Source organism: Giraffa tippelskirchi, chromosome 11 (assembly GCF_054371585.1).
Source record: "Giraffa tippelskirchi isolate mGirTip1 chromosome 11, T2T-mGirTip1v1.2.pri, whole genome shotgun sequence".
Classification (NCBI taxonomy): domain Eukaryota; kingdom Metazoa; phylum Chordata; class Mammalia; order Artiodactyla; family Giraffidae; genus Giraffa; species Giraffa tippelskirchi.
Genome location: NC_137285.1, coordinates 64,172,113 through 64,191,470, shown reverse-complemented (window position 1 = coordinate 64,191,470; position 19,358 = coordinate 64,172,113). Strand labels below are relative to the sequence as shown.

The following is a 19,358-nucleotide window of genomic DNA, read 5'->3' as shown; positions in this document are numbered from 1 at the left end:
CTGGAGAATTCCATGGATAGAGAAGCTGGTGGGCTACAGTCCATGGGGTCGTAAAGAGTCAGACATGACTGAGTGACTAACCCTTCACTTCAGAGTAGAGACATATCACCATGCAGAAATATATAATTGATTTTATTCAAATTTTGTCTACAGACTTTGTGAGGGCTTGCATTTTCTGGTTTACCCTTAATCCTGGGGCAGCTTTCTGAAAGTTCCAGTTCATTTACTGATGTATTTATCAGAGCTCCCAGTCCTTATTGGAGAAGGCAGTGGCACCCCACTCCAGTACTCTTGCCTGGAAAATCCCATGAACAAAGGAGCCTGGTAGGCTGCAGTCCACGGGGTCGCTAAGAGTCGGACACGACTGAACGACTTCACTTTCACTTTTCACTTTCATGCATTGGAGAAGGAAATGGCAACCCACTCCAGTGTCCTTGCCTGGAGAATCCCAGGGACGGGGGAGCCTGGTGGGCTGCCGTCTATGGGGTCGCACAGAGTCGGACACGACTGAAGCGACTTAGCAGCAGCAGCAGCAGCCCCTTCCTCCAGCAGATGGCGCTTTACCCCAGGACACAAGGCCTGCCAGGATGGCAAGCTGCATCTCAGATCCCGTTGCCTCCTGAGCTGGGACCCCCAGCAGGGCACAAACTGCACTGCTGCTAGGGTGGTCCTGCTTGCTCTTTACTTCCACGTGCTGAATAGTTCTCTTAGGTCTTCTGTTTCACTCAGCAATTTGATTTTTTTGGAAATAAAATATACATTTGGTCCCCCCATGATCTTCTCTCTCTCATAGTCAGTCCAGTGCCCAGATTCAGAAGACCAGGTTTCCACTCCTAGAATTGATGCATGGCTAGAAGCAAGGGCTGTTTCCTTACCTTGACTAGAAGAGAGAATTCCTGCCCTGCTCCGTGTCCTGCTCTGGGGGGTGAAGAGTTAAAGTGTATGAAGGGGCTTGGAAGGCTACATACTCATAAACTTCCTATTCACCAGGGCTGGGGATGGTGTGGCAATGCAGGGGTTGAGGGCACCCACCAGAGTGTGGCCAGCACGTGTGCCCTCCACATCCAGGACTCCGAGCAGCCTTGGTAGTGACCCTCTTCCTCGGAACCCTGCCTGGCACCCTCATGCCCATCCTTGGCTGAGCCTCCCAGTCTTTTCCAAACAGCTGCTACTTGTCAGTCAGAGTTGGTTCATCAAGTGAACTTCTGCCATTCAGCATTTAGGATTTTCTGAGAAGAATTCAGTTTTGGAACTTTAAAAATGCAGATGTTGTCTTTGTCATTTTTGTTAGAATCAAACAGTAAATACTTTATAAATATAGTTGACATAGTAAAGGGATATGTAAACACTGCATTTTAACTTCACCAATTCAGCAACTTATCCAAATATGAATTTTTTTGTTCCTGATTTAACTTTTTGTTTTGTTTTTCACATTGTCATTTCATTTTGGAGGACGAGGGCAAAAAAAAAAGGAAATCTTAGAAATGGTGGTGTAAGGTAATAGTTTGTTCATGATTACTTTCTCAGAAATTGATATTTTCATAGATAGTGAGGAAATTAATTCCTGGTGGAACTCTGCAGTGGCAGATGGCCCTTGCTAGTATGTAGACGCATTTACAATTTTATGCCTGAGTCTGTGGGATGAAACACGAGGGAAATAGCCTAGAAGACAGTTTTGAGCAAGAATATGCAAAGTATGGTTTGTAAAGCATGAAGCTATTTGGGAAGTCATTATGCTCACAATACACATATTTTGTGAGATAGTAATAAGTGACTCTATACATTCTTTAGTTCAGATGGTTCATGGTAGATAATTTGAAATACAAAGAATGACAAATTGAAGGCGACAGAAGAAACTTCAGCAAATTCTTTCAACAGTGGAGCGAGGTCACTAGAGAATGTGCTTTTGGAAGTTGTGCCCTGAGAGCTCTGTGTCTGACACTCCTCTCTGGGCAGCAGTCTGGATGGGGCTCTTAGGGCCAGAATTCTAGCCTAAGTGGCGTCTTCCCTCATGCTGCCCCGCGTCCCTCAGGTGAGCTTATCAGCTGGGTGGCCCTGGACCACGAGCAGCGGGCACACCATCAGGCGACCGTCCTTGTGACCGACCACGGCGCCCCTCCGCGCAACGCCACCACACTGGTGTATGTCTCAGTTACCGACATCAATGACAACAGGCCGTATTTCCCGCAGTGCCTCCTTGGGAAGGAATTGTACGTCAAGGTATGTGAAAAGTAGCCATGCAACATGTGTATTATTTTTGGTCACTAGTTTTGAGCACCATCTTGTGGTAAAAAGCATGAACTTACCCAGTAAATCTTGGTGTGGAAATGCATACATTTCTAGATTTAGAATTGTCCACATGTCATAGAAACCTACAGTTATTTTTTTAATTAATTTATTTTAATTGAAGGCTAATTACTTGACAGTATTGTAGTGGTTTTTGCCATACATTGACATGAATCAGCCATGGGTGCACATGTGTTCCCTATCCTAAACCCCCCTCCACCTCCCTCCCCATCCCATCCCCCAGGGTCATCCCAGTGCACCAGCCCTGAGCATCCCATCTCATGCATTGAACCTAGACTGGCAATCTATTTCACATATGGTAATATACAAAAATAAACTCAAAATGGATTAAAGATCTAAACGTGAAACCTACAATTATTAAAAAAAAAAAAAGAAACGGTATACCTGTAGCTGATTCATGGCAGAAACCAACACAATACTGTAAAGCAATTGTCCTCCGATTAAAAAATTATTAAATTTAAAAAAGAAAATGCTTATATGTTCTATTTAAGATCACACATCCAGTTATTTTATGATAATATGGTTCTGTCTGTTGTATGCAAACATAATGGTACTTCATTATCAGTAGTGGTCAGACATGGATTTTTTTTCAGTAATATTCATACCTTTCTTTGTTTAGAGCTCAACTGAAAAAAATATTTCAGCTGGTTAGTTGCTGAAAAAATAATCTGTAGCTTTAAAGTGAAGGGTGCACGTGTGCTCAGACGCTCAGTTGTTTCCAACTCTTTGCGACCAAAGGGCACCCAAAGATTGTAACATTTGATCTTTTCAGGCAAAGGTGAAAACTTCTAATTGTATTTATGTGATCTTATGTCTTTCATTTCCATGTTTTTGTATGTTTTATAATGTACATAATAAATTAGCATGTTAGTTCATGTAGATAATTGATACATGTATCTTGAAGGTACTCATCAGTTCAGTTCAGTTCAGTCGCTCAGTCGTGTCCGACTCTTTGCGACCCCATGAATTGCAGCACGCCAGGCCTCTCTGTCCATCACCAACTCCCGGAGTCTACCCAAACCCATGTCCATCGAGTCGGTGATGCCATCCAAACATCTCATCCTCTGTCGTCCCCTTCTCCTCCCGCCCCCAATCCTACCCAGCATTAGGGTCTTTTCCAATGAGTCAACCCTTCACATGAGGTGCTCAAAGTATTCGAGTTTCAGCTTCAACATCAGACCTTCCAATGAACACCCAGGATTGATCTCTTTTAGGATGGATTGATTGGGTCTCCTTGCAGTCCAAGGGACTCTCAAGAGTCTTCTCCAACACCACAGTTCAAAAGCATCAATTCTTCGGCTCTCAGCTTTCTTCACCGTCCAACTCTCACATCCATACATGACCACTGGAAAAACCATAGCCTTGACTAGACGTACTTTTGTTGGCAAAGTAATGTCTCTGCTTTTAAATATGCTATCTAGGTTGGCCATAACCTTCCTTCCAAGGAGTAAGCGTCTTTTAATTTCATGGCTGCAATCACCATCAGCAGTGATTTTGGAGCCCAAAAAAATAAAGTCTGACATTGTTTCCACTGTTTCCCCATCTATTTCCCATGAAGTGATGGGACCAGATGCCATGATCTTAGTTTTCTGAATGTTGAGCTTTAAGCCAACTTTTTCACTCTCCTCTTTCACCTTCATCAAGAGGTTCTTTAGTTCTTCTTCACTTTCTGCCATAAGGGTGGTGTCATCTGCATATCTGAGGTTATTGATATTTCTCCCAGCATTCTTGATTCCAGCTTGTGTTTCTTCCAGCCCAGCATTTCTCATGATGTACTCTGCATATAAGTTAAATAAGCAGGGTGACAATATACAGCCTTGATGGACTCCTTTTCCTATTTGGAACCAGTCTGTTGTTCCATGTCCAGTTCTAACTGTTGCTTCCTGACTTGCATACAGGTTTCTCAAGAGACAGGTCAGATGGTCTGGTATTCCCATCTCTTTCAGAATTTTCCACAGTTTATTGTGATCCACACAGTCAAAGGCTTTGGCATAGTCAATAAAGCAGAAATAGATGTTTTTCTGGAACTCTCTTGCTTTTTCGATGATCCAGCGGATATTGGCAATTTGATCTCTGGTTCCTCTGACTTTTCTAAAACCAGCTTGAACATCTGGAAGTTCACGGTTCACGTATTGCTGAAGCCTGGCTTGGAGAATTTTGAGCATTACTTTACTAGCATGTGAGATAAGTGCAAATGTGCTGTAGTTTGAGCACTCTTTGGCATTGCCTTTCTTTGGGATTGGAATGAAGACTGACCTCTTCCAGTCCTGTGGCCACTGCTGAGTTTTCCAGATTTGCTGGCATATCGAGTGCAGCACTTTCACAGCATCACCTTTGAGGATTTGAAATAGCTCAACTGGAATTCCATCACCTCCACTAGCTTTGTTCATAGTGATGCTTTCTAAGGCCCACTTGACTTCACATTCCAGGATGTCTGACAGATTGTGGTCCACTGGAGAAGGGCATGGCAAACCACTTCAGTATTCTTGCCTTGAGAACCCCATGAACAGTATGAAAAGGCAAAAATATAGGACACTGAAAGATGAACTCCCCAGGTCAGTAGGTGCCCAATATACTAATGGAGATCAGTGGAGAAATAACTCCAGAAAGGATGATGGGATGGAGCCAAAGCAAAAACGATACCCAACTGTGGATGTGACTGGTGACAGACGCAAAGTCCAATGCTGTAAAGAGTAATATTGCATAGGAACCTGGAATGTTAGGTCCATGAATCAAGGCAAATTGGAAGTGGTCAAACAGGAGATGGCAAGAGTGAAAGTCGACATTCTAGGAATCAGCAAACTAAGATGGACTGGAATGGGTGAATTTAACTCAGATGACCATTATATCTACTACTGTGGGCAAGAATCCCTTAGAGGAAATGGAGTAGCCATCATGGTCAACAAAAGAGTCCGAAATGCAGTACTTGGATGCAATCTCAAAAACGATAGAATGATCTCTGTTCGTTTCCAAGGCAAACCATTCAATATCACGGTAATCCAAGTCTATGCCCCAACCAGTAATGCCGAAGAAGCTGAAGTTGAACGATTCTATGAAGACCTACAAGACCTTTTAGAACTAACACCCAAAAAAGATGTCCTTTTCATTATGGGGGACTGGAATGCAAAAGTAGGAAGTCAAGAAACACCTGGCGTAACAGGCAAGTTTGGCCTTGGAGTACAGAATGAAGCAGGGCAAAGGCTAATAGAGTTTTGCCACAAGAACGCACTGGTCATAGCAAACACCCTATTCCAACAACACAAGAGAAGACTCTACACGTGGACATCACCAGATGGTCAACACCAAAATCAGATTGATTATATTCTTTGCAGCCAAAGATGGAGAAGCTCTATACAGTCAGCAAAAGCAAGACCGGGAGCAGACTGGCTCGGATCATGAACTGCTTATTGCCAAATTCAGACTTAAATTGAAGAAAGTAGGGAAAACCACTAGACCATTCAGGTATGACCTAGATCAAATCCCTTATGAGTATACAGTGGAAGTGACAAATAGATTTAAGGATCTAGACCTGATAGACAGAGTGCCTGATGAACTATGGACAGAGGTTCGTGACATTGTACAGGAGACAGGGATCAAGAAAATCCCCATGGAAAAGATATGTAAAAAAGCAAAATGGCTGTCTGAGGAGGCCTTACAGATAGCTTGGAAGAGAAGAGAAGCAAAAAGCAAAGGAGAAAAGGAAAGATATTCCCATCTGAATGCAGAGTTCCAAAGAATAGCAAGGAGAGATAAGAAAGCCTTCCTCAGCGATCAGTGCAAAGAAATAGAGGAAAACAACAGATTGGGAAAGACTAGAGATCTCTTCAAGAAAATTAGAGATACCAAAGGAACATTTCATGCAAAGATGGGCTCGATAAAGGACAGAAATGGTATGGACCTAACAGAAGCAGAAGATATTAAGAAGAGGTGGCAAGAATACACAGAAGAACTGTACAAAAAAATCTTCACGACCCAGATAATCACGATGGTGTGATCACTCACCTAGAGCTAGACATCCTGGAATGTGAAGGTACTCATACTTCTTTTAAAATAAATGGGTTTTATAAATAAAAAGTTTGGAAACTATTGCTCTAAAATAATTGAACATTCAAATTAAGCTCAGATATGCATGTTGAAAAATGCTCATCTCCTGCATCTCTTGTGTTGTAGGAGAATTCTTTACCTGCTGAGCCATCAGGGAAGCCCCAAGTATGACATTTCATGGCTTAATTAGGCAATAGAACATAAACTTGGAGTTCAGTTCCACATGTGTATTTCAGTGTTCCAGGAAAGTTTCTGTTAATTAATAAGATACCTTTCCTGAAATAATAGTCTATGTTTGTCTTTAGCATGTTCAAACCTTTAAAAATGCCCTAAGAAGGTGATAAATAAGAAGCTAGAATTCTTTTTGTTGTTGTTCAGTCGCTCAGTTGTGTCCGACTCTTAGCGACATCATGGACTGCAGCACGCCAGGCTTCTCTGTCCTTCACCGTCTCCCGGAGCTTACTCAAACACGTGTCCACTGAGTCAGTGATGCCATCCTACCATCTTGTCCTCTGTTGTCCCCTTCTCCTCCTGCCTTCAATCTTTTCCAGCATCAGGGTCTTTTCTAATAAGTCAGCTCTTCACATCAGGTGGCCAAAGTATTGGACTTCAGCTTCAGCATCAGTCCTTCCAATGAACACTCAGGACTGATCTCCTTTAGGATGGACTGGTTGGATCTCCTTGCAGTCCAGGGGACTCTTAGGAGTGTTCTCCAACACCACAGTTCAAAAGCATCAGATCTTCAACCCTCAGCCTTCTTTATGGTCCAATTTTCACATCTGTACATGACTACTGAAAAAGCCATATCTTTGACTATATGGATCTTTGTTGGCAAAGTAGTGTCTCTGCTTTATAATGTGCTGTCTAGGTTGGTCATAGCTTTTCTTTCAAGGAGCAAGTGTTTTTAATTTCATGGCTGCAGTCACCATCTGTGGTGATTTTGGAGCCCAAGAAAGTAAAGTCTATCCCTGTTTCCATTGTTTCCCCATCTATTTGCCATGAAATGATGGGCCTGGATGCCATGATCTTCGTTTTTTGAATGCTGAGTTTTAAGCCAGCTTTTTCACTCTCCAATTTCACCTCCATCAAGAGCCCCTTTACTTCCTCTTCATTTTCTGCTATAAGGGTGATGTCATTTGCATATCTAAGGTTATTGATATTTCTCCCTGCAATCTTAATTCCAGCTTGTGCTTCTTCCAGCCTGGCATTTCGCATGATGTACTCTGCATATAAGTTAAATAAGTAGGGTGACAATATATAGCCTTTAAGTACACCTTTACCAATTTTGAACCAGTCCATTGTTCCATGTCTGGTTCTAACTGTTGCTTCTTGCATCAAAAATCTGAGATTTTTTAGTCAATTTTATTTCCTTTTTTTCCTCTTGAAGTTAGTTTAAATGCTGCAGATAATTTGTTCAAATTGAGTGAAACATTTAAATGTGTAATATGGATTCTTTTCATGGATTTACACTCATATAACCTTTATATGGTAGACATTTGAATTATGTGTGGGTTTAAAAGTAGTTTATAAAATAACAGTAGCATTGTGTTCTTTCGTTTCAAGTTTCATTGATATTTCTTGTTTAAATTTCACCTACTAATTTGTCATTCATTTGTCTTAATGACAGGTTCTGGAAGGTCAGCCAGTAAATATGTTGGTTACAACTGTGTTTGCAAAGGATCTTGATGAGGGAAGCAATGCAGAAGTTATATATTCGGTATCTTCAGGTAAATGTTACTATTCATAAAGGATTAAGAGCTTTTAGCATTTCCTCTGTTGTCTACCAAACATCTACCTCCTTCTGAGAAAATAGTTAATGCTGAAAATAACACCAAATTGCACACAAAATAATTTTGTTATTTTTTAGAATCACCTTTTTAAAAAAGAATTTAAAAGTTTAGTATAACATTATACCTTTTTTCATGTCCTAAAGAGAAATCAACCAACCATCCACTTTAAATGAATAATTTTCAGTAATCTAAAAACGCAAATCAGCTTTTATTGAGGAAAGCACTATTAATAGTTAATGTATAAAAAATGATATTGAGTATAAAGACATATAAAAACAGGGCTTCCCTGGTGACTCAGATGGTAAAGAATCTGCCTGTAATGCAGGAGACTAGGGTTTGATCCCTGGGTCAAGAAGATCCCCTGGAGAAGGGAATGGCTATCCACTCCAGTATTTGTGCCTAGAGAATTCCCTGGACCGAGAAACCTGGTAGGCTATATAGTCCATGGGGTTGCAAAGAGTTAGACATGACTGAGTGACTAACATTTCCCCATAAAGACATATGATTATAAATACCAAGCAGCTGTGAATCTCTATGAAAATTAAATATTCTTAAGGTCAGAGTAAATCATATTCAAAATATCACATATGTACTCTCATGTATGTGTATGTGGGACTTTTACTGAGACAGGCTTATGTTTGTTTTTCTTTGAGAATGCACAGGCCTTGTATTCCTGTGATTAGGTCCAATGATTACCTTTAGTTGACAGTGTGTCTTTATACCATTTTAAAAGGCATTTTTTGCTTTGTCATGTTTGATACAAACATAGGAAAGCAAGAGACAACATTGCTCTTACCTGCAGATAATTTAATTGTCTGCATGGAAAACCACAAATATGCTACAGGCAAACCATTGGAATCAACAGCATAAAAAAATTTCTGGGAGCAATCTCAATATACAAAAATCACTAGCATTTTAGAAACTAAGCAAGATTTCAAAGGTTTGATTCACTATAACAAAGAAAATCATAGGGTGTGGGGTCTGGCTTGCTTCGAAGATCATGAAATTTAGGCTTTGTGGTTCTTCACTTGCTGGGGCTTCTCTGGGATGGGAATATTGTCCTAGTCTCTTTAAAGGAGGAGCTGCAAATTAAATGTTTCCCTTTCTTCCAAATCAAAATCATCTTGATGAAAAACATAGGGAAGAAAATTTCAGTAAAATATATTCAAGACTTTTGTGTAGAAAATTACAAAATATTGGTGAAAGACCTGAAAGCAGAAAGAAATGAAAATGCAAATCATGTTCATGCTTGGGAAGGTGACAGAGTGCATTGTTCAGGGACAGTGAACCTGCTGCAGAGAGACAGATATACACACACACACACACAAGTTAAGCTATAATACTTCTATGATGCCATTATTTGGAAAGAAACACAACCATGCTAGAAATTGTCCATGAATATATGGACTAGAGAGATACATCTCCACTTCAGAATAGAGGCTGTCTACAGGGAAGAAAAAGGGGAATGAAATTTGGAGGTATACACAGGTTCTCTGCTGTACTTACATTTTGTCATTTCTTTAAAAATTTTGAGGAAATATTGGGACTTTACCAACCTGCAAGTGTTTCCATGGATGGCCATCATATATTTCTGAAAGTCTGAAATGTTGATTTTTTAAAAAAAATTAGTCTTTAATCTGATTCTTGGGAGATAGCAATATAAAAATATGGTGTTATCTATTATGTTATTCATACCCTTGCTTTAACTTCGTCCGATTGCAAAATAGAGGCAACTACAAAATATAAGGTAAAATAACAAGATAAAAATCAATATAATGGGAACATATATATCTTTGTTTACACATAGATATATATGTATACACACACATATCTTTGTTTATATCCTATGAGAAAGAAGTAAATGGATTGAAGCATAGAAATCACAACCAGCAAATGTTACATAATTTCCTGCTCTATACTCTGACTTTCTTAAGGGCAGGAGTGCTTTTTTATTTGCCTTTATTTCCCCTTTAACTGGTAAAGCATCTGTTGTATTGTAATGACTCATTGACAGCTGAATAAAAGAATGAAAGAGAGTCATTACTGGCCCAGACTTTGAGTTTTTTGGATTGTTTGAAGTATTAAGATTTTATCAAAGAATATAAACCTATTACTTAACAAACTAGAAAAAAACACTATCATAACAATTTGAATTAGGAGTATCAGTGTGAACTTGGGTCATATTTTAGTGTGTGCACGCATGTTCTCTGTCCACTGAAGACGGCCTGGAAACAGTGAGGGACCCAGAAGCAGTGAGCAGAATACAGCCTCCCAACGCTGTGTTCCACGGGAGGAACCAGGAGTCCTTGGAGAAATGACGGACTCCAGGTCTCGGGCAGGAAATCTCCAAGATTAGTCTGCAACATTTTGTTAAACCAGATACCCAGAGGGTGCTTAAGATGACTAGATCATATCAAAGACTTGGGAACCACCTTTGTGCATGCATGCTAAGTCTCATAGTCGTGTCCGACTCTGTGCAACCTCATGGACTATAGTCCATCAGCCTCCTCTTTCCACGGGAGTCACCAGGCAAGAATACTGGAGTGGATTGCCATGCCCTTCTCCAGGGGATCTTCCCAACCCAGGGGTTGAACCCACGTCTCTTATGTCTCCTGCATTGGCAGGTGGATTCTTTACCACTAGCGCCACCTGGGAAGCGCTGGGAACCACCTTTAAGAAGATCCTAATGTTCAGAGATGAAACGGTGCGAACATCAGTAGGAATAATAATGGCCATAGATTTACCCTTTTATAATATGTTTAAATTTATGTTTAATGATTCTTAAAACAGAAATTAAACAAACTTTTAATGATCGTAGTTGGAGTACTGAAGGATGTTAGCAAACCAGTCCATTATTTTGAAGACTGTTGAATAAAATTTCAGAGAAGGCAATGGCAACCCACTCCACTACTCTTGCCTGGAACTATCAAACATTTATCTTGACTTTTCCTATAATGAACTGCCCCAGTGGGTTACCAATAAACAGATAAGAAGATGATTCTCTTGAGTAATACATTCCAGCCAGTAAATCAAGATGGGATTGTAGACTCAGGATGTTATACTTTGCAACATTTAGTGAATCATTAATGGATCTAGGCTGTGTACCAACTGGTGCCCACATCACAAAAAGAGACAATCAGACATGTGCCCCTGAAGGAAAACACAGCATAGCACTTAAGAAGCAGTCTCCCCCTAACCTGAACCCAAATCTGATTGATTATCTACATCTACCTCCCAATTTAAGGAAAACATAGATGACAGAAGAACGTGTTAAGTTACATGTTGGAGATGAGCAACAGGCCAATCTAGACCATGGGAAGCTTCAGGATACATAGTCAATTCTTTAGCAGATAAGCTGCAAAATAAACGAATAAATGGATGACAGGAATGCATAGACTGAAGAGATATGCATATATGGAGTTTATGTTAAACCTAATTTGAATTGACTAAAACATATTTGACACAGTTGGAAATTTTTAAAATAACTAGAAATTTGATAATATGAAGGAATTATTACTAATTTTTAAAAATATGATACTATGATTATATTTTTCCTTATCTTTTAGAGATGTGTGTTAAAAAATATGCAGAAGAAATGATATGGTTTCTGAGATTTGCTTCAAAAGAAGACAGGGAAGGGAAATATCTGAATGTCTAATAATATTAGCCATGAGTTAACATATATTATTATTTTTATCTTTTTCCATATGGTTTATTTTAGAATAATGAATATAATTCCCTGTGCTATACAATAGGTCCTTGTTATTTATCCATTCTTTAGATAATAGTTTGCATCTGCTAATCCCAAATCCATCAATTCCCTGCCTTCCTCCCCCTTGGCAACCATAGTCTGTTTTCTATGTCTGTGAGTCTGTTTCTGTTTCATGGTTAAGTTCGTTTGTGTCATGTTTTGGATTTGACATATAAGCGATATCAAATGGTATTTGTCTTTCTGTGTCTGACTTACTTCACTTCCATGCTGTTGCAAATGGCATTATTTCAGTCTTTTTATGGCTGAGTAATATTCCATTGTGTATATATTCTGCACCTTTTTAATCTATTTCTCCTGTCAATGGACATTTAGGTTGTTTCTGTATCCCAGCTATTGTGAATAGTGCTGCTATGAATATAGAAGCACATGTACCTTTTTGAATTATAGTTTTGTCAGGATATATGTCCAGGATTGGGATTGCTGAATGTTGTGGCACATGAGTTGATAAATACTGGAGCTAAGTGATAGGCAACGTGAAAGTTCATTATATCATTGTCTAATTTTTAATATGTGAAAATTTTCCTAATAAAGTTATTGTAATCTGCTACATTTCTTGTCTATAGTTTTAGTATTATCCTTATGTTCATATTCTCACAGAGCTTAAGGTAAATAAATCTCCCAAATGATCACAGATATATTTGTATTAATTAATTCTCTATATTCTGCATTATTAACTAACATTAATTTCTTAATTTTGTGTGTGTGTGTGTGTGTAGAAGACAGTTCTGATCACTTCAAGATTGATGCCAACAGTGGTGAAATAAGAACAACTAGAGTACTTTCACACGATTATGGGCCTTCTTACAGGCTGACTGTCATTGCCAGTGACCAGGGAGTGCCTCCTCTTCAAGGACAGGCAATTATTAATATTCAGGTAATAGCTCACATCACACAAAATGGGGAAAAAGGCTCTGAAAGTTTTTTTTTTTTTACTTTATATACAAATGTATAGAGTGAAGATACTTTAAAAATGTGAATACTCCTTTAAAGAGCATTGCAGATGTATGTGTACATTATATTAAGTGACTTTACTACCATTTGAGAAGTGATTGTATTTAAATAAATATTCATTTTAACTTTGTACAGTTACTGACAAGATACTTTCATCACTATGTAGGTATTTATACTACTTTCTTAATGAAGAACAAAAAATGTCTTTTCTTTTCTTTTTCCCTAATTGCAAGGTCCTGGTAAATTTGCAGAGGAAACATTTATAAACAAATGGCCAATAATAAATCACATAGCTTTTGTAACTATTCTGAAAATTAGAAAGTCACTTGATATCCATATTTTAAGGCTTCCCTTTAGTCATAATGAGCAAATGATTTGTGGGAAGTCTTGATAGTAGGAAAAAAATTACACCAACCCATCAAAAACAAGATGACTGTAGGAAGATTTTTTTATTCAAGCACATGATAATCAGTAATATTAACATAGGTATGAATACTAATGAAGAATATATATCGACAAGTATTCTGTTTCCAAAGTATATTCTTTACTGACTAAGGATATGTGGTTTAGGAGAAAATTCTATCATAATATCTCAAGTCTCTAATTTCAGGTAAACAGACACATGATACTTAAATGTACGCAGATGTTGTCATTAAGGAGACAAGGATTTCTAGGATGTAGAGTAGCTTGTGGAACTAACTACCCTGGTTCTCATTTGTGGCCTCACCAAACTATCATTGCATCCATTACAGCAAACAGGGAAGTAGAAAATCCTGTACTTTCTTATCTCTTAGATATTATGCAATTTTTAATTTTCAGAGACATACTGGAATTAGGCAATAAAAGAAAAGACATTTTCAATTAATATATATATACATTTATTTGTAATATGTATATATACATATCATGAATAGAAAGAATTAGCTTCCAAAAGAATAGCAGCACCTGTGTTGATTGAATTATTGAAATACCCCAAATTAACAGCTCCTTTTTATTCTTACCTCAGGTGATACCACTATCCACAGGGAGAACTGTCATTTCTCAGAATATTAGACATTTAGTTATACCAGAAAACTTGAAGCCTACAAAAGTAATGAGCTTGATAAAGTCACCTGATCACCTTCAGCAACAGCATGGTGGAAAATTGCATTTTAGTATTGCTGCAGATGACAAGAATGGTCACTTTGAAGTAGACAGCTCAACAGGAGACTTGTTCCTCTCTAAGGAACTGGATTATGAAATGATGTCTCATTATCTTTTCAGGGTGGTGACTATAGACCATAGCAGAAACCCTCCCGTGAATAGCACGGTCTTCCTGAGTGTTGCTGTGGAAGATCAGAATGACCATTCCCCATCTTTCCAGGAGGAGTTCATTGTGATAAGTGTAGCAGAGAACACCCCTGTTGGCACTCTGGTGCACATCTTCAATGCCAAAGATGGTGACGGCAGCTTTTTGAACAGTAGAGTCCAATACTTCATTGAAGCCAGCCACCCTGGAGCAAATCCATTTCTCATCCACCCCTCGTTTGGCACTTTGGTCACCACGTCCCCCCTTGACAGAGAGAGAGTTCCCACTGTTGTCCTGACAGTAACTGCATCTGACCAGGCTGTGAACGTGACAGACCGGCGACTGAGATCACTGACGGCGAAGGTAGTGATCTTGGATGTGAATGACCACAGTCCCACTTTTACGTCTTTCCCCATCGCCCGTGTCAGAGAGGATGCTGCGGTGGGCTCCTTGGTGCATCACATAACTGCTCAAGATCCAGATGCAGGAAGGAATGGAAGAGTAACATTTAGCATCCTCTCAGGGAATGAAAACATGGCCTTTATGCTAGATGAGTCATCAGGTACCGTCTAAGTCACTGTCGATTATAGCCTGTGATTGCTTGCTTGCATTTATCCTGTCCATTTCCCTCTGTTACCAAATGATCTTCTCAAGATGCATATGCATTAAGGAAATTTGACTTGATTTACCATTTATTTAACTTATACAGGTGATAGGCATAGAGGTTGTATTCAGAAAACCAAGAGTAGTTGGCCTGTTTGTTAACATAGATCTGCTTTGTAGCTAGCTCACATTTCCTGGGATGAATATTATGCAATAGCCAACTGCTTTGCCCTCATTGTGCGTGTTCACAGGGTAAGAGGTATACCAAAATAAATCAAGGTAGAACATGACTAGTCAACCACATTAATTAAAGACTTTAGTTATCAAAGCATCTCTAAGATCATAGAAACATACCCTTGTAAATAGTTGGAAATCATGTGTTTTTAAACAGTTGGATTGATTTGGACATCAAGACCCTTGCTTTTCACAACTGAACCATTTTATTTTTGGCAGAAGCATTTATTCACTCTTCCGTACTCTGCAGAAATGACACTCACTGTCACTGCTCTTGTCTTCCTGTCACCATATTGCCAGATAATGTCTTCTAAAAGTTTTGGTGTAGCTTGATGGACAGCTATATATACAAAGTGTCAACCTTGTAATACTGATGTTTTCTCACCAGTTAACATATATATGTAATTGAATGAAATTCCTTCACCCTGATTTTCAGAAAATATTAAAGAGATGGACTACTATCTCATTCTCAAAATAAAGTCATTTCTGTATGAACAATAGGAAAAAATCTCAGACGTATACCATTTGGCCCAACTGTTAATAAGAACATTACTTGGAAGTGAGATTGAATGTGTAGGATTTGTAAGTCATGATTATAGTCTGGCTATATACTGTTGGAAAATTTCATCAAAATATTTATTAAATCCTGTACATATGGTTCCATTCTGAGGCCTGCATGCACACTACCTAATAGCCCAACTGACAGAGAGATAGTCCAGACCTAGTTGCTGATTTCTGTTAGAGCTAGGGTCTCCAAGGATCTGTTTCCACAATGCTTAAAATGCTTTCCAGAATGGCTAAGGAAGGTCTACTTCAGATTGTTAAAGAGGGTGGATAAAAATAGAATTGTGTCTCAGTAATATAGGTATCATGAATCTTGAACAATTGCAGTGGTTGTTTCAGATCTTTTTAACATCATAAAAATGCTAATTACTGAATATATTCATATGAGATGGGCTATTTTTTCTCTCACATGGTTCATCTTTTTTTTTAATCATGACAAAGTAAGGTTTTCAATGGCTTTTGTCTGTGAAGTATAAAATGATAAGCAATTTATTGAGAAGCCATCTGATAAAATATGACTCAGTAAACCTGTTTAATCATTTGAAGAAATGTTCTTATAAACACGTTAGAGAAGCAAGCACCAGTTCTAAAAGAAAAGATGTGACAGTTGGAGTTATGTAACAAATATATGTATGCAAGTTTTTATAACACGGGGCTTATATGAATTATGTACTTCAGTGGCAGTTGGATAGAGACATTTTATTTGTGAATTTTATTGCCCTAGTTATAAAGTTTTTACTATTTTTTATTAATATAAAAAATAGTTAACAGAATAGTATAAAGAAGCTGTAACTTTTTAACAAAAACTTAATCTCTTAAAGGATATAACTGTAACTTTTTGTAATTTGGTCAAATGTACACATGAAGTGTCTTTTGACATAAAGATGGATACTGTTAGAACCTTGTTATTCAGTTGCTAAATCATGTCCCACTCTTTGTGACCCCGTGGACTGCAGCGGGCCAGGCTGCTCTGTCCTTCACTGTCTCCTGGAGCTTGCTCAAACTCATGTCCACTGAGTCAGTGATGCCATCCAACCATCTCGTCCTCTGTTGCTCCCTTCTCCTCCTGCCCTCAATCTTTCCCAGCATCAGGGTCTTTTCTGATGAGCTGGCTCTTTGATCAGGTGGCCAAAGCATTGGAGCTTCAGCTTCAGTATCAGTCCTTCCAATGAATTTTTAGGGTTGTTTTTCTTTAGGATTAACTGGTTTGATCTTGCTGTCCAAGAGACTCTCAAGAGTCTTCTCCAGCACCACAATTCAAAAACATCAATTCTTTAGTGTTCAGCCTTCTTTACGGTCCAGCTTTCACACCCATACATGACTACTGGAAAAACCATAGCTTTAACCATATGGACCTTTGTTGGCAAAGTGATGTCTCTGCTTTCTAATATGCTGTCTAGGTTTGTCGGGGTTTTTCTTCCAGTAAGCAAGCCTTTCTTTAATTTCATGGCTGCAGTCACTGTCTGCAGTGATTTTGGAGCTCAAGAAAGTAAAATCCTTGACTGTTTCCACTTCTACCCCTTCTGTTTGCCATGAAGTTGAAAGGTTGTTGCTGAACCATGGAAGACGCCAGGATTCTGCCTCTGGAGGAGACGACTTCAATCTGGGACCAGAGACAAAGCTTGATTGCTCAGAGCTTTTGTGTAATCAAGTTTTATTAAAGTAAGAAAAGGGATAGGGAAAGGTTCTGACATAGACATCAGAAGGGGGATGCAGAGTGCCCCCTTTGCTAGTGTTAGCAAGGAAGTTATATACTTTTAATTAGTTATTACAATGAATCAAAACAATGTCTGGAGGTTGTAAAGATCTTACTAGACCCACTCGCATAATTTACATTTTAAGATAACAGGATCAGCCAGAAGGTTTTTTCCAGAAACTGTTGTGAAGCAGGATACATTATTGTTATATAATCCTTAGTACAGAGTTTAAACTGAGTTGTTTGTTGTATAATCATCAGTTTGAGGCTTAAAGATAAAAATGTGACTTATGTGACTTTGTGACTAAGACTAAGGAATGTAGAGGAAAAAAAATCTTTTGTCCTTTCCTCCTCCTTGAAAATTCCAGACCCCTCTCTCCTTGGGATCCCCTAGACTTCTTATCAACCTGCCTAGGAATTGACTCTCTCAAAGTGATGGGACCAGATGCCATGATCTTAGTTTCTTGAACGTCGAGTTTTAAGCCAGCTTTTTCACTCTCCTCTTTCACCCTCATCAGGAAGCTCTTCAATTCCTCTTCACTTTCTGCCATTAGAGTGGTATTTTTTTTAAATGAAGATAGATGTTGGGTAGATAAATATATTTGATGTAATCATCTCAGTAGATAATGGTATATGATGGATTATTTCTGAATTCTCATTCATTCTTATATTTAAATTAGGATGACTTTTCTGATTTAAAATGTTCTCTTTTATTCTAGATAATATATAAATTTAAATTCTTTAACAGAGAAAGCTTCTGAATTTTTAGCAGGTTAGAGAAATTATGCAAAAGTAGAATAAGCATGACTTCCCCAAAGAATATTAGGTATTACTTTTCTCCTCTTTCAAAACAGGTTTTCTAACTACTGCTTCTCCTTTGGATTATGAGATAAAAAGTCAGCACATTCTGACCCTCCTGGCTCTGGATGGTGGGACACCAGCACTTTCTTCATCCCAGACTTTGACAATCACTGTTCTTGATGTAAATGATGAGGCCCCAGTGTTTAAGCAGCACCTGTATGAAGCTTCAGTTAAAGAAAATCAAAATCCAGGAGAATTTGTCGCAAGAGTGGAAGCTGTGGACAGAGATTCAGGTAACTCAAAAATATGGGAACTAAGTAATTGATGTTAAAATTAAAAATGGATCAGAAATTTGCCAGAAGTTTGAAAACAGTTGCTAGTTACCTCAGATTTCTGATACTTCTTTAATCAGCATACAGGTAAAAATGAATGTATAATGTGTAGTTTTTGTAGCATTTGCTTATATTAAGTTTTATTATTATAGTAGATACATATCTAATTAGCATAAAAATTATTGATTCGATCTTGATAATAAACAAGTATAGACAAAGTATCACATTTTTTTTCAGATTGTAATAGCAAGATACATAAGTACTGGGAAGTGAATGGCTCCTGATTTCCTCTATGCATAGCATAATAGAAGAGAGAATGCTGTTGTCAGACTGCCTGGGTTTGAATCCTAGAACCACTGCTTAAGCTGTGTACCCTTGCATCAGCTTTATACTAGTTCTTTCTGCTCCTTGGTTTCCTTATCTGTAAAATGGGGATTAGAATAGAGCCTAATTCATAGTTCTGAGAATGAAACAGTTATTATCTACAAAGAGCTGAGACCATGTTTGGCACAATAAATGGTCAACAAATGTTAATTCCCATCATTACTGTAATACTATTAATATTAATATCAACCACTGTGTCCAGACAAATGACTTTGAAGTGAACAGTTACTATGACTAGGGATTTTCAAATATCTTAGAATTTCTTTTCAATATTGCTATGACTTTTGGGGGACATTTAAGTTTCAGTAACTCTAATAATATACTTTTTAAATTTCAAACTAAATACTTATAAAAATTATAATGAAGTATTTGCCATTAATAGCATATGCTAAATTTTCCCATCTGAATTAATACACATAGTTTAATGGTATTTTTAAATTAACATTTGCATATAGCAATTGGCAATGTGTAATCAATATAATTGATTATGAACAGTATGAAAAGGCAAAAAGATAGGAAACTGAAAGATGAACTCCCCGGGTCAATAGGTGCCCAATATGCTAATGGAGATCAGTGGAGAAATAACTCCAGA

The 19,358-nt window shown here is 38.3% G+C and overlaps 1 protein-coding gene across 1 annotated transcript in view; it reads left to right on the top strand.

Annotated features, from left to right (window-relative positions):
• DCHS2 (dachsous cadherin-related 2) overlaps positions 1–19,358 on the top strand; it is a 311,921-nt gene that overhangs the window by 177,148 nt on the left and 115,415 nt on the right. The window contains exons 6-10 of the mRNA XM_081543223.1: positions 2,033–2,220; positions 7,979–8,078; positions 12,630–12,787; positions 13,871–14,714; positions 18,104–18,343. Coding sequence (XP_081399349.1) covers positions 2,033–2,220; positions 7,979–8,078; positions 12,630–12,787; positions 13,871–14,714; positions 18,104–18,343 — 1,530 coding nt within the window. The remainder of the gene's footprint in view (positions 1–2,032; positions 2,221–7,978; positions 8,079–12,629; positions 12,788–13,870; positions 14,715–18,103; positions 18,344–19,358) is intronic.